At 38.2% G+C, this 15,551-nt stretch overlaps 1 protein-coding gene across 1 annotated transcript in view; it reads left to right on the top strand.

Moving 5' to 3' along the window:
* Nucleotides 1–15,551, top strand: part of ANTXR2 (ANTXR cell adhesion molecule 2) — a 179,153-nt gene that overhangs the window by 39,038 nt on the left and 124,564 nt on the right. The window contains exons 8-10 of the mRNA XM_027544859.1: nucleotides 4,401–4,461; nucleotides 6,540–6,638; nucleotides 8,633–8,702. Of these exons, the coding sequence (XP_027400660.1) occupies nucleotides 4,401–4,461; nucleotides 6,540–6,638; nucleotides 8,633–8,702 (230 nt within the window). The remainder of the gene's footprint in view (nucleotides 1–4,400; nucleotides 4,462–6,539; nucleotides 6,639–8,632; nucleotides 8,703–15,551) is intronic.

Genomic DNA, 15,551 nt, shown 5'->3' with positions numbered 1-15,551 from the left:
AAATATGAGGTGTTATCATTCATTAAAAAAAGTGTTTGCCTAGTTTCATGTGGAATGGGCTCTATTCTATTTTCTAAATATAGTATCCTTACCATTACCATTTAGAAATTGGAAAAAATATAGATTTTAAAAATCTGTCTTGATGTATATTAGTTGTAGGAAGTGGGCTTTTGTTTGTTTATTTAAACTGGATGTTTGGTCTTCAAATCATTAGACCTAGATATTGCTCCCAAATTCAGTATAAACTTCCAAGACACTGTAGGTGCTGAGTAATATTTTGACTTTGTTACCTCATCTTAACTAATTTCATGCTAAATTTTATCTTGGATGCAGCCCAACTACAATTCTCCACTAATTAATCTCATTTTATCTTCAATGCCAGGAGAAAAAGGCCAAAGCTATATTCATTGTATGCAGTTTTGGGGGCTATAATATGATTTACGCTACTTCCTACATATTCGATATTTGTTATTATAGCATGTATTCATTATGTAAACATATTCAGGAACTTACAGATCTCAATCAAAATGTGGTTTCATATGTATCTTAAAATAGCTAAGAAAGAAGAAATCAAGTCTGATGCTTTCTGGTTATTTCTGCTGTAAATGCTTCCTAGATTAATACTGTTAATTTACGTAGTTATTATTCAATACTTTTAAAGATCTGATCCTAACACTATGGATAAGCAAGATAAGAAATTGCCTTGTGGCCACTGGGATTCTTGGAAGAGTTGTGTCTCTGACTTAGCAGTGGTTCTTACATGGCCATAAGTCTTGCCAATTCTAGCTCCAATGTACATGTCTGCCCCCTTGGTGCTCTGTATGCAAATCTGGCCTCTAGTGAAATCCTGCAACCTAAGTACATGATGCTAGATGCAGAGTCAATTGAAATTAATTTGGACTATGCCTGGAATACCCAGGGTGAAACACTATTCTGGTACTTCATTCAAGTTCAACTTCAGGCAAGGGACAGCACAATGGAATCTACTTTCATCTCCTGCCAAACATCTGTAAGAGGCCAGCTGGCAGTGTGGTCGGAGTTGACCCCTAAGGCTACATCCTGTCTTTCGGCTCACCGAAACCAACTCAGAGGAGGGCGTAAATAACCTTATCTTATCCTACCCTACTCCCTTGCCAAATAGAGAAATTCCATGTATCCATGTTTACAGAGTTCACTGAACTATTGAGAGTATTCTGATGGTCCAAATAGTGCAAATAACATATCAAAATTGTATGCAACCAGTTAGAAACAACAGAAAATAAGTAATTATAATCTGTAAGGCTGAATGCTCTTGTTCTCCCTGTAGTTTTATTCCAAACAACTCAGAAGAGGGGGATTACTTGGATTTTCATTTTCTTGTGATAATGTGTTTCAGGCTTTTTACCTTACATTTTTACAGTAATTTTATTTATTTATAGTTGTGCTGGGTCTTTTTTGCCACACGAGTGCTTTCTCTAGTTGCAGTGAACAGAGGCAATCTGTTGTGGTGTGTGGGCTTCTCATCGTAGTGGCTTCTCCTGTTGGGGAGCATGGTCTCTAGGTGCATGGGCTTCAGGAGTTGCAGAACTTGGTCTGAGTGGTTGCAGCCTGCCGACTCTAGAGCACAGGCTCGGTAGTTGTAACACACCGGCTTAGTTGCTGCACGGGATGTGGACTCTTCCCGGACCAGGGTTCAAACCCCTGTCCCCTGCATTGGGAAGTCCTATCATACCTTTCAAAGGCAGCATTCAAAACAAATACATTTTAAATAGGACAGAAAGTTTTGATAATGAGAAAGGACAATGACTGTTATTATAGAGATTAAATATATCAAACCATCTTTAGGCATTTCACAATTTGGGATAATGAGCTGAAACATAGATCTTTTACACAAAGTAACAGAATTTAGAATTCTATATCTTTTGGCCTCTTTTTTTATTATAGATTTTTTTTTACTGATTTATAAACACAGGTCTTGCAGACAGTCTTGGATATACCATCAACCTCTCTGCCCAGACCTCTCCCCACTGGAAGGTCACACTTTTACCTCCAACCCAATCTGTACCCTGTGGGCTCAACTGTTGGTTAAAAACCTTTAACAACCCTGTGGTTCACAAATACAGGAGGGAAAGAAACTAAGAAAAACAGTCACAGAGGGACAGCCCTCCCTCAGGAAGACATGTAGGCAGAGACATTATTTTCCAACATTGGCATCTCATTTATGTAAAAACATAAATTCACTTTATTGTGCTTTATCTTAGTCCTTTTATGATTGTTGATTTGCTTACTAGACATTTTTAGTATTCTCATTAATCAGTACGTTTGGTCTTTATTCTCTAAGCAGTTTTTTTTTTTTTTTTTGGTTGTACTGCGAGTACAAAACAATGTGGTCCTCCTGGAAGGCTTGCACAGTATGAGATCCCATGTCTATGCTCTAAGAGTTTGTGTGCTAATAGAGGGGGTGATTCAACACTCAAAACATTTTTCTGTAATGCTTATAAAGGTGTGCCTAAAATAACTAGAATAGTAAAAGGATTATCAGCTCTAAGATCAGTCAGTCTTCTCAATAGGATTTAGTTTCAAGTAAATTCTTTGAAGAATTGTTGCCAGCCAAAATAGATTTGGGGGGTTTATGCTGTCTTTGGAAGGAATGATGCTAAAGCTGAAACTCCAGTACTTTGGCTACCTCATGTGAAGAGTTGACTCATTGGAAAAGACTGTGATGCTGGGAGGGATTGCGGGCAGGAGAAGAAGGGGACGACAGAGGATGAGATGGCTGGATGGCATCACTGACTCGATGGACGTGAGTCTGAGTGGACTCTGAGAGTTGGTGCTGGACAGGGAGGCCTGGCGTGCTGCAATTCATGGGGTTGCAAAGAGTCGGACACGACTGAGTGACTGAACTGAACTGAACTGAACTGATGCTTTCTTTTGACCTTCCATTTTCATGGCTCAGTTCTCACTTTTATCTCAGACTGGTCAAACCTGGAGCAATAATGCACCTATTTTGTTAACTGGAAGCTTTTTAGCTTCTTACTCTTTTGGCAAAACTTTTGTATTCTATTCCCTTCAGAGTCTTGTTATCTGAATTATGTCAAACAGTTTAAAGATGTTAGTGATTTGAGATTCTTTCTTTCCAAGAGGGCACATTAACTTTTGAGAGTGATCCTCAATTCTTAAATGAACAAAGGTACTTGCTCTTCAAAGGAGTGAGTGCTGATTATCAGAGATAGAATAGCAGACCAAGAGTTGTTGAGGCCCTGACAGTCTTTGGGTGATGGTGGAATCTCTTTGATCATTTCGGAGTTTAAATAGATCTCACTCAGAATTTCTCAGTTATAGTATTTTACTCCTCAATCAGTATGTGAAAAGTGGATTCTCTGGGAAATGACCCTAAAAAGTACAAATGTACCCTCTTTCCGAGGGGCATATTCAGCAACAAAAATCCCATGATTTGACCCGCTGATTTTTAGAGTCTGACAATTTATATTTCTACTGTTATTAAAGAAAGCAGGGAAAGCATTTCTGTATCCTGCCACAGTCCTTCCTTCCTGTTTTAGTTATGAACAGGAGACGCTAGAAACTACTGTACATCGTCTGTCCTTAACTTCCAGCAAGAAAGGAATGTCTTTCAAAGATCATCTGGAACTTGTCTGCCTTTGCTAATGTAGTGCAGAGCAGTTCTAAAAATAAAGACAGGATTGTTGAGTCCATGAGGAGCAGCTTATTTCATCACTGTTGTTTTTCACTTGTAGCCTTGTGCCTTGTATGGTGGTTTCTGTCTCTCAGATCACGCTAAGAAGAGCTGTTCTGTTCCTGTGCTCTGGGAATGCTAGAGTAGAGAGTCTGTGCTTTTGAGAATAATATTTGGCTCATACAAGGGGCCTGTGTTCTGCAAGTGTAATGTTTGATGCATATAAGGAGGATTAGCATCCATGGGAATTGAGGCAGAGAAATTGAATAGAAATGCCAGAGTCAAATAAAGAAGTGTTTATTTATTGATATTATGTTGAATCTTTTAATAGAAAATGTTAAATTAGCATAATTAAATAGGAGGTCTGATTTTGCTATCTTGTTTTTGCTTGATGGGAAAGTTAGCGTTGATTTTATGGCTATTGAGAAATTTTAGTTATCTTTTCATATCCAAGGCTCCCAGACTTTAGAGCAACAATTCCTTTTATCTGTGCTTATCTGTATTTATTCTAATCAAATAAGCATTCCTACAGAATGCAGTCTTGAAATATATACTAAAAGATGACACAGAAATTTCATAAGAGCTTGGTAGCTGTGTATGTGGCTAATAATTTTTCTCTGCCATTTATTGTAAAGGGAGGACCGCAGATTATTAGTAATCTTATGATTCGTTTTGCATATTATGATTAAGTTACATATCTTGGTCTTCTTTTTTATTTCCTTTTTAGATACTAGCTCAGTCATGCACTGAAATCCTGGAATTGCGGCCCTCGAGTGTCTGTGTGGGGCGTAAGTAGTTTGAATTTAAAAATACCTTGTAAGAAATTGTACTTTTTTTCCTAGTTAAAATATATGATTTGAAACTCATGTTGGAAAGAGAATAGCAAAATTAATTTTTTGGCATCTTTTTCTGCAAGAATTTTTAAATAATTCCTTGAAATATTTCTATTTTAAATTCAAATTTTTAAGATTGGAGTGTTATTTTAAATAATGAACATATTGTGTGACAGGCTTTTAAAATCTTCTGTATATTTAGTTCATGTTTGAGACCTTTCTTATGACAAGTAAAATAAAATAGGAAATTTTCTCTTTTATCTGATTATACAAACAGGCATGTATCTGTAGACTGAGCTCCATGCTCTTATGACCTGGCCAAAGTACGTCCCTGCCAGCTCACGGTGGATGGCAGGAAAGAAGCAGGTGGCTTGATCAGCTGGTGCTAAGAAACAGACTCAGGTTTTAGCACTTTCAAGCCATCCAACCCAAAGAGAGTGGGATTCTCTGTGGCCTATATAATTTCTTCAAGTTTTAACCTGGAGTTCATTTTAACCCAACTTTTCTTTCAAAAGTTAAATATTGGCTCTGGTGGCCTCCCACCTGCTGGACATGGGATGAGGTTCTACATCTTTTAGTGTTCTTTGCTCTTAGTCGCTCAGTCATGTCTGACTCTCTGCGATCCCATGGACTGTAGCCTGCCAGGCTCCTCTGTCCATGGCCATTCTCCAGGCAAGAATACTTGAGTGGGTAGCCATGCCCTCTTCTAGGGGATTTTCCCAACCCAGGGATTGAACCCAGGTCTCCCGCATTTCAGGCTGATTCTTTACCAGCTGAGCTGCTAGGGAAGCCCAAGAATACTGGAGTGGGTAGCCTATCCCTTCTCCAGGGGATCTTCCTGACATATGAATCAAACCAGGGACTCCTGCATTGCAGGTATCTTTTAGACCCACCCTTCCTTAATGATTACTGAGATGTTTAAGAGGAATAGTGCATTTGAACATTCTAGAGTGGGATGGTGGTCTTTGCATTTATAATTTGGCCTAATCCTTACAACACTATTCAGCAGTTTTATAATCCTGGATTCACAGATGGGGAAACTGAGACAGAAATATATTCAGTAGTTGCTATTAGTAAATGTCCTGTTAGATTCTTGTCTGTCTGACTCCAAAAGCTCATGTTCTTTTTCTGAGTCACATTTTACATTTCACTTGCACTTTATTGTAACTTATAAGAACATTCTTTATATTCAATAACACACTGAATGAAGAGTGGCATGGCAGCATTTTCTTCCACAGTTAATTATTAGATATGTGTTAGATTATCTTGGGTAGGGGGTCTCTGAAGAGGATTGAAAGTTAATTACTATTAAAAGAATTGACATATCTTCTTACAGCTAAGCAGCAAAGATATAAACATTTAAACTTTTCTTCTAGCATATTATTTCACTCTCTAACATTTAGTGACTGCTCCTCTTACACAGAGTATGAGTCAAATCAACTTCTTTTACTAATTGGCCACAGATTATTATTAGTCCAAAATGCCTGACTTTTGAAGAGTTACAAGTCTGTATGCAACAAATTAAAAGTAGGATTAGATATGTGAAGAAGCTGTTAAAGAAGAACCTCTGTATGGGGTGTCATAGGTTAAAGAAATTACAACACGCGACTGTTCTAAGAACCAGGTAAAATGAGGCATTAACTTCTTCACATTCTCATACCTCAGTACCTAAGACATCCCTACAGATATTTTCCTCAGGATAGAATTTGGGCAAGTTTGTACAGTATCTGTCTGGGATGACTGTTGTGCTTCAATTCTATTGGTCAATTACACTTCAGTTCTTTTTGGTTATTATTGGAAAACACTTTGTTCAAAATGTAAAATAATGCATCTCTACCTGGCAGTGAAGGGCATCTCCACTGTATTTCCTTGGAAGGTCTAAGAAAACTAGTAAGACCATGTCTTTTGTTATTAGTTGACCGAATAGTATTAAAAAATTCGTTGCACCTTGATGCTTTTGATTCAAGTGATGCTTTTTGTTGTTGTTCTTGAAAAGTAGCATTTACATTTTGTATTCTTCCTTTTACTTCTAGAGGAATTTCAAGTTGTTTTGAATGGAAGAGGATTCAACCTGGGGAGTCGGAAAGGCAGTGTTCTCTGTACTTACACTGTAAATGAAACATACACGATAAGTATGTCTCCATAATTTCCGTATTGCTTTAATATCTGTGCAGTATTTCAGCATGAAGTATTTTTGTCAGCTGAAACCAGCAGTGCTATATTTTTTTTAATCAGTAAAGAAAGGAAGTGCAATAATAATGCAAGTAGTAATAATAGTTACTTAATAGTTATTTAATAATGGCAACAGTTGTTCATAACTTATTAAATGCTGGACTGTATCTGAAGTATCCTCATTATACAATTTATGGCCTTGTGGCTGAAAGAGTCGTATAACTTGTCTGTGATTACGCAACTAATACTGGGCAGAGCTGAGAGTTGAACCCAGTTTTCTCTGTGTGGACTATACCCACCCCCTGATTTAATTGTCTCTTTCTCCACATTTGTTTCTTGTCACTCTTGCTTGAAAGTCTACCAGTCTTGGACTACTTTACTACTTATTACCTCATTTTATTGTCACTTTCTGTCTTTGTCTAATTTGCAAATAAGTTGTCAGCCAGTTTCCTGAGGACAGACTTCTTGCCTTAAAGATATGTCTGTAATGTCTCCCTGGTACAGTATTTGTTGGTGATTATCATATTTAAGGAATTAAATTTCACTTTGCCTAGCTTGACTTTCAAAAAAGCAGATGAGTGCAACATTTTTAATCTTTATTCTGAGAAAAACTTCTCTTTAAATAAATAGATCTTAATATTCTGGGCTTTTTGGGTCTCTTTTAAGACTTTTCTCCTCGTTGGTGATTATATTGTCTTCTAAAATTTTATACTGTAAGGCAGATGCTGCAACTCTGTGAACTCTGGTAGAAATATTTTTTGAAAGGATCATCTACAATTTTGTTTATCTGATTGTTATAAACTCTCCGTTTAGCACAATTTTGTCTGCATGCAAAGTAACTGCTCAATATGTTTGTTGAATTACAGTGTTAAGGGTCTCAGCATGGTAAATGATATCATTAATTCCTATCTTTTCTATTAAAATCATCATTTTAGTAAGGAAAGGCAATAATATTTGTAATGAACTCTCTTGTTAGTAGGTTCTACAACTGAAGAGGAAAAATTATTTTAGTATTTTTATTTAGTAGTCATCTATATCTAAGCATTAACTTTACCTAACTTCTTTTGATTATGGGTTGGAGTTTATTATAATAGAAATATATTTTATGTTTAGCTATATGAGATTAAATTTACTAAAATAAATCTCAAGTAAATTGAGTCAGATTGTATTTTCATAATTTGCATTCTAAGATTATCTATCTGATCATGTAGCTTTTCTGAATATTTATAGTCTAGATTATTTTTTTCATATCTATGAAAATTGCAAGGCAACTTAAGTATTCTATAAAATGTATTTATATATTATTTGTTGTTGTTTAGTTGCTAAGTCGTGTCTGACTGTTTTGCAACCCCATGGACTTTAGCCCACCAGGCTCCTCTGTCTGTGGAATTTTCCAGGCAAGAGTACCGAAGTGGGTTGCCATTCCCTTATCCAGAGGATCTTCAGAGGATCCAGGGATCAAACCCTCATCTCCTGCATTGGCAGGTGTATTCTTTACCACTAAGCCACCTAGGAAGCCTGTTTATATGTTATAGACCCAATTATTTTATTAAGCTCTTGAAATAAATTTATTATCCTTTGGATATTTATCTTTATCATTTTAAAATTCTGCTTTTAAAATATATATCATTGTTTCTTGAATGTCTAATATATTGACAAAGTTGAGGGAGAAAAGGTGATAATTTTATAGTATCTACAAACTATATGTGAATGTTATATAAAAAATCATAATTTATGATTTACCAGTACTGTATATCAATAAGGCATATAATCTCTATTTTTCATTCTCTGTTCCTTCTCTTATTTCTTTAGATGAGTATCTTTTTGTTTTTTCATGCTGATGTATCTAATGCCCCACACTTGGACACTGATTGCTGTATCTCTTTATATCATTAATAAAACTGCATGAGATACATAAAGCCCCTTATTAATTCAATGGCATCTTATTTTCTAGATGAAAAGCCAGTAAGTGTGGAACAGAATTCTATGCTTTGTCCTGCTCCTACCCTGCATGAAGTTGGAGAGTAAGTGCTTCATTAAAACATTTAAAAACTTTTTAGCTACAAATTATAAGGAAATTGTGACCCAATACGCAGTAGTTGTTTTGTCTATTGTTGATATACAGATTGAACATGGAATAGTAAAACCTAGGCAGATCACTCTGGTTAGTACTTTATATGTTTCTTAGTAGATTTGAAATTGGTAAAGTCTTTTTTATTTTGTTTCTTAAATATTGATTAAAAGACTCTATAAATATTTATCTGGGTAGGTTGGAGATCTGTTGTTAGAGTCTTTAAACAGTAAAGCCATGGCCAGTGTTTTGAATTTTAGTGTATTGAATTTACACACACACACACAAATTTCAACAATGGGATTTTGACTAATTACTATAGTATTTAAATATTAAGATTGAAGAGCAAAAGGAATGTGGCTCAGTAAGGCACAACTTAGACTAGGAAATATTTGTTCTTTAAGTTGTGTCCCAGTCCTGTTAAGGTCTATATTCATATGTTCTTTGGTATGGCAATAAACCATGATACCTGGATAAACTAAAAGCTATTTAGTTTAGAGGAAGGGCTATTATTTTAGTCACCTAAAATAAACAGATAATTTTATCAGTATCTTAATATTTTCATCTGTGACTTTTCCCCCTGCTCTCTTTATTGTGCAGAAAATGACTGTGAATAGTTCACATGTTCTCTTGTTCAACAGTTCAGTTCAGTTCAGTAGCTCAGTCGTGTCCGACCCTTTGAGACCCCATGAATTGCAGCACGCCAGGCCTCCCTGTCCATCACCAACTCTCGGAGTTCACTCAGACTCACGTCCATCGAGTCAGCGATGCCATCTGGCCATCTCATTCTCTGTCGTCCTCTTCTCTTCCTGCCCTCAATCCCTCCCAGCATCAGAGTCTTTTCCAGTGAGTCAACTCTTCACATGAGGTGGCCAAAGTACTGGAGTTTCAGCTTTAGCATCATTCCTTCCAAAGAAATCCCAGGGCTGATCTCCTTTAGAATGGACTGGTTGGGTCTCCTTGCAGTCCGAGGGACTCTCAAGAGTCTTCTTCAACATTTAGGATAATGAATAGGATACAGTTCAGAGAGGGAGGATTATATTTTCCTTTGTGGAACGTAAGAAAATTATTTTAGCAGTTTGAAGTTGACTTGAGCACTTGAATTATGTGGGTGCTTAAATATGCAGGATATCTATTGGACATTGGTTCTGGTCAACTGAGTGAACTGGAGTGGTATCAACTTTCTATTTTAAATTGGTTATAAAGGGCTGTATAACTTATAAAAGCAAGACTATCAGAATCTTTATTCTTTCTATAAAAAAGTATTTGTTTTCTTTGTCATATAATAATTTAGCAGTATTGGTAACGTGCTTATATCAAATTAGACTGCTTTGGGATTTAAGGCCTGTCCATTTTACATTGAGCCATCTTTACCCCAGGGGCACAGTGGGGCTCAATGTCTTTCTGAACAATACTGTCCTGTATTAACAATAGTAAATCTATTGACTTAAAGTTTGGTCTTATTTTATTGAATCTCTGACTCCATATTGATTCCCCTGATTGTTCCCCCAGTCTGCTTTCAGAGCTGTCTTCTCTATCTTAGTCATTGGCAGCTCCATCCTTTTTGTTGTTCAGGTAAAAAAAAAACTTTGAGTCATTATTGATTTCTTTGGAGAAGACTCTTGAGAGTCCCTTGGACTGCAAGGAGATCCAACCAGTCCACTCTGAAGGAGATCAGCCCTGGGATTTCTTTGGAAGGAATGATGCTAAAGCTGAAACTCCAGTACTTTGGCCACCTCATGCGAAGTGTTGACTCATTGGAAAAGACTCTGATGCTGGGAGGGATTGGGGGCAGGAGGAGAAGGGGATGACAGAGGATGAGATGGCTGGATGGCATCACTGACTCGATGGATGTGAGTCTGAGTGAACTCCGGGAGTTGGTGATGGACAGGGAGGCCTGGCGTGCTGCAATTCATGGGGTCGCAAAGAGTCGGACATGACTGAGCGACTGAACTGAACTGAACTGATGTAGGCCATCAGCAAATCTCAGCTCTGATTTCAAAATATATTCAGAATCTAGTCCTTCCCCACCACCTCCACTGATACATCCTAAACCAAGCCACTGTCAGTTCTTGGTTAGGTTATTAGCCTCTCAGATACTCTTTCTGCTTCTGTCTTTGGCAACAGTGATTCTATTAAGACAGATCAATTTATATCACCCCTTCATTTATCCTTGATAATGAGTTCTCCATTATACTGAAAGTCTAATCACTGCAGTCAGTGTTCTACAAGGTTCTACAGGATCTGGCCCTTGCTGCATCTCTGACTTATCCTCTTTTGCCCCTTTGTTATGGGCACCCTGGCCTGTTTGCTCTTCATTAACCATGTGAGCTTACTCCCACTCCAGCATCTTTTACACTTGCTGTTCTCTCTGCTTAAGAGACTCCTCCCCTCTTGTCTCACTTGCTCAACTTCTTCAAGTTTTGTTTATATATCATCTTCTCAGTAAGCCCTTCCCAGTTACCCTATTTAATCATACATAAAGTCTACTCCCTCCTTTGAGTCTAACACTCTCTATTTCCTTTTCTTGGTTTACTTTTTCTCCAAAGCATTTGTTTGTTTGTTATTGTGTCTCCTTCCTGCTGGAATGAATTTGTTTTGTTTCTTGGTGGACATGATTCTGGACACATAATAAATTTGTGAAATATTTGTTACATGTTTCTCAAACGTTTTGATTCATTATTTATATATAGACTAAAATGGTGCATTTGGTTACTGGGTATTTTAAGTAGGAGAAAGATGGTCAGAATTCTGTTTTGGGGGTCATCCCATTTAAGAGAGCAGAAAACTAAGTTGGATTTTTCATAGTAATGACTAGTAAGGTAAGACAGCTTACTTTCTTCTCCAAAGTACTTATAAAATGCAATATGCCTGTTCTGTCCAACACTGAATTCGTTTTCTGTAGAACTTGCCTTGGGGCACAGTCCCCTTTTGAATAGGCTGCCACACATACCGCTTGAATTTTTTAGTGATTTGTAGACAAATCCTCTTCTCAGCTTGCTGGTGGGTGAAATATTAACGTCAAAAACCAGACAAATGATGGTTTCTCGTGCCTGATATTTATTATGTCTTATATGATTTTTAAACAATATCAGGCACAAGAAATCATCCTTTGTTTGGCTTTTGGATGTTACTATTTCACCTATAAGCTAGCTGAGAGTGTTTTGGAAGGAGATCTGTCTAAAATAATTTTGCTTTCCTCTTTTTTGTATCAAGTACATGATACCACTGAGGCAAAATTGGAGAAGATTTTGTTTGTTACTGTGTTGGACATTTGGCGACATCATTATATGTTCCACTGAGTACTTTGCAAGTCATTTGGACCTTTCCTCTGCCTTGCATTTCCTTCAGATATTTTTGTAGGTGATGAGGCCTCTTATGAGATTGGATTAAAATCAACACCACTGAAACAGTTTAGCCTTGTAAGGTGACTGATGCTTTACTGTGTTTGTCTAATTAGCTTTTGGCTAAGGATTCAAACCCATTAAGTCGCTAGTTAGTCTGTGTTTCAAATAAACACATCTGGCCTAACAATGAATGAAGGTTTTTCCTGTGTGAGGGTGACAGATGTGGTGATGGTTCCCCCTGTTCTCTCACTTAAATAATTAACAACATGCTGGTGAAGTAACCCTAGACAGACAGCCTCAAAGCCAGATGCACAGTCTCAGAGCTGGAGCCACAGACATGTGCCTCATCTCATTAGAGTGCTCGCTCAGTCCCTTTCTTATCTTTATGTTACTTCCTGAAATACATTTTCTTTGAGGATGATCCCTTTAAAAATCCAGGGCTCATGAATTTTGGTTTGAAAGAGGCTTCATATGAAGATGTTTTCTTGGAGATGGGAATTAAGAATGCAGCAGGGTAGCTAGGACATAAGTTTGCATTTGGAAATTGATGTCATAGAGAATCCTGTGCATAGAGTAGCCTGGTGGGCTTACAGTCCATGGGGTTGCAACTGATGTGACTTTGCATGCATGTACAGCAGCATGTCAGGGAGAAACCAAAAGTTAAAGCTATCTGGGCCAATCTTTTCCGGGTATATCATTGCTTAGTATTGCTGGAATGGATCTTTGGAGTCCTTTCTTTGAGGGGATATCTGTGTATTACATTTCTTTGTTTGGTAGAGAATTTTACACCAAAATGCACAGATTCTTAGTCATTAAACAGAAAGAATGTAAAGGAGGTAGTTCTTTTCTATTTTTTTTTTCCCATTGGACACAATTTAATTTTAAAAAATGTCCTATGGTTAAACATATTGTCTTACCCAGAAAGATGTACAGATTGGAAGGTAGTTTCTGCCAGTGGTTTATTTGTACCAAAACGTCTTAAGTAGGAAGGACTCTGTGAAGCCCTGCGGATCCCACCCTTTCGAGGGCAGTCGCCTTTCGAGTGGAATGTGCAGGTGTCCCCATTCTCGCGAAACGGGCTCATTTGCTGACCCTCGTTTGGTGAGACACCAACAGTAGCACAGCTGCTCTGCACTAGTTGAGATCTCAAACCTGTAATTTGGCAGGAAGAACAGAGCAAGTTGGGTAAATATACATAAACACATTGTGAAGAAAGAAAACCAGAACAGAATGAACCAGAGCCTTATCCTACAGCTTGTTTGATAGAGATGATTTAAGGAGGCATATGGTATAGTTAAATGTGCTTTCAAAAACATTGGCCAGAGTCTTCTGGCAAATATGAAATAAATATCTCAATCAGATGAAACTGATAGTATTAGTCCTCTTAAAAGGCTGTGTGGAAAGACAGTTGACAGAGTGTTTTGAGTAAGAGGAGGTGGGACATCAAGTGTATGTGGAAAATTTGAAGCAGCTGATACTGAAGGATCATGGAGATGCATGTGTGGCAGACTTGGGGTTAGAGCCTGACTTGGTGATAGAATCTTATTTTCTTCAGTGTTGTTATTTTTTTCAGTATAATGAATTTTGCCTGGAATAAAATTGATTCCATTTCCCTTTCCTGGTTTGACAAATTCTGCCTTTAGCCTAGCTTCTCACATGAACAGTTTTAATATATTTGTATGGTTAGGTGAATTCCATCTTGTCAGGTTTTTTTTTTTTTTGAGAAGGAGACTTGACACAATTTTTTAATCAGAAAAACTCTTTAAAAAGCACTCAAAAACTGAGGTGATGAATTGATCCTCAGCAGGTGACATGCTGGATGAGGCTGCTTTGCTGCACTGGTTTCCCACTTCCCCCCTTGTTCAGGGTCCAATCAGAGCCGTGCCATAGCTGCAGGGCCCCTGCTGAGCTCATGGTTGGACCGAAGACCTGAATTGTGTGACCTGTGAGCCTAGCCACCTTGGCCATGGTTGTTCTCAGTAGTGTACTGAATCACTTCAGTCGTGTTCAACTCTTTGTGACCGTGTGGACTGTAGCTCTCCAGGTGCCTCTGTCCATGGGATTCTCCAGGCAAGAATACTGGAGGGGGTTGCCATTCCCTTCTCCAGGGCATCTTCCCGACCCAGGCATTGAACCCATGTCTCCTGCATTGCAGGAGGAATCTTTACCAGCTGAGCCACCAGGGAAGCCCGTGGTTGAGTGCTTCCAAATAACAAGCTGGTTCTGAGCAAAGCCATGGCCTGAGATGAACTCCTTATAGTAGGGGACCAGCGGATGGAGCATGCCCAGAAGCATCCACAGCACTCAGGCCCCATAGCAGACATTCTAGATGTGAATGTGTCCATCAATGGGTTTCCTTTCAGTTGCCAGGACATTGGCCTGCCAGAGACACCAAGCTACAGCCTTGACAGCCTCTTGTGCTGGGGTGAATGTCTGGAGGGGAACTCAGCCACTCATTCCAAGACCACTAGGCCACAGGGTGGCCAAATGTACATTTTTGTATATATGTTGTTGTTTTTAGTCACTAAGTCATGTTTGACTCTTTTGTGACCCCATGAACTGTAACCAGCCAATGTCCTCTGCCCAGGGGATTTCCAAGGCAAGAATACTGGAGTGAGTTCCCATTTCCTTAGGGGATCTTCCCAACCCAGGGATCGACCCATGTCTCCTGCATTGGCAGCCAGAGCCATAGGGAAGCCCTGTAAATGTGATAAATTCACCTAATCTGCATTGAATCTTGATCCTAAATATGATTTTCAGTTCTGGAAATTACCTTTTAAGAGAAACATTAATTCACGTACATTCAGGGGTGGCTAATAGAATGTGGTCAAGTGTTAAAATGTTAAATAGGATGCAGTTAAAATACTGAAAAAGACATAATCTAGATGTGACACCTCAGCTTCCTTCAAACTTCAGGTCTGTTGTGTGAAAGATAGATTTGATTTATTCTGTATTGCTCCAAGAACAAGAGAAGAATGAAAGGTAAAGGGAGGCACATTTCAGCTCAGTATAAGGAAGAGTTCTGTAAAAATTAGAATCATTTAGTGAGTGTTTTGGTAACTAAAAGTGTTCCAGGAGGGACAGCCATGAGATGATACAGAAGATGTGGTAGTTCGGTCGCCAAGTCGTGTCCAACTCTTTCAACCCCATGGACTGTAGCCTGTCAGACTCCTCTGTCCATGGGATTCTCTAGGCAAAAATGTTGGAGTAGGTTGCCATTTCCTTCTCCAAGGGATCTTCCTGACCCAGGGATCGAACCCAGGTCTCCTGCATTGCAGGCAGATTCTTTACCAACTAAGCCTCTGGGCAAGTAAATATGTATTTAAATCCTCTTATAGATCTATTTCTAAATGTTATATTATTAAAGATTTTACTATTATTAAGACATATGACATTTTTGGATGAAAGACACTAAAAATCGAGTGATCTTTTCCAAGCATCATTTGAACACTTTT

The sequence above is a fragment of the Bos indicus x Bos taurus genome, chromosome 6 (genome assembly GCF_003369695.1).
Source record: "Bos indicus x Bos taurus breed Angus x Brahman F1 hybrid chromosome 6, Bos_hybrid_MaternalHap_v2.0, whole genome shotgun sequence".
NCBI lineage: Eukaryota > Metazoa > Chordata > Mammalia > Artiodactyla > Bovidae > Bos > Bos indicus x Bos taurus.
Note: the sequence above shows the minus strand (reverse complement) of the source record. Positions and strands in the feature narration are given on the sequence as shown.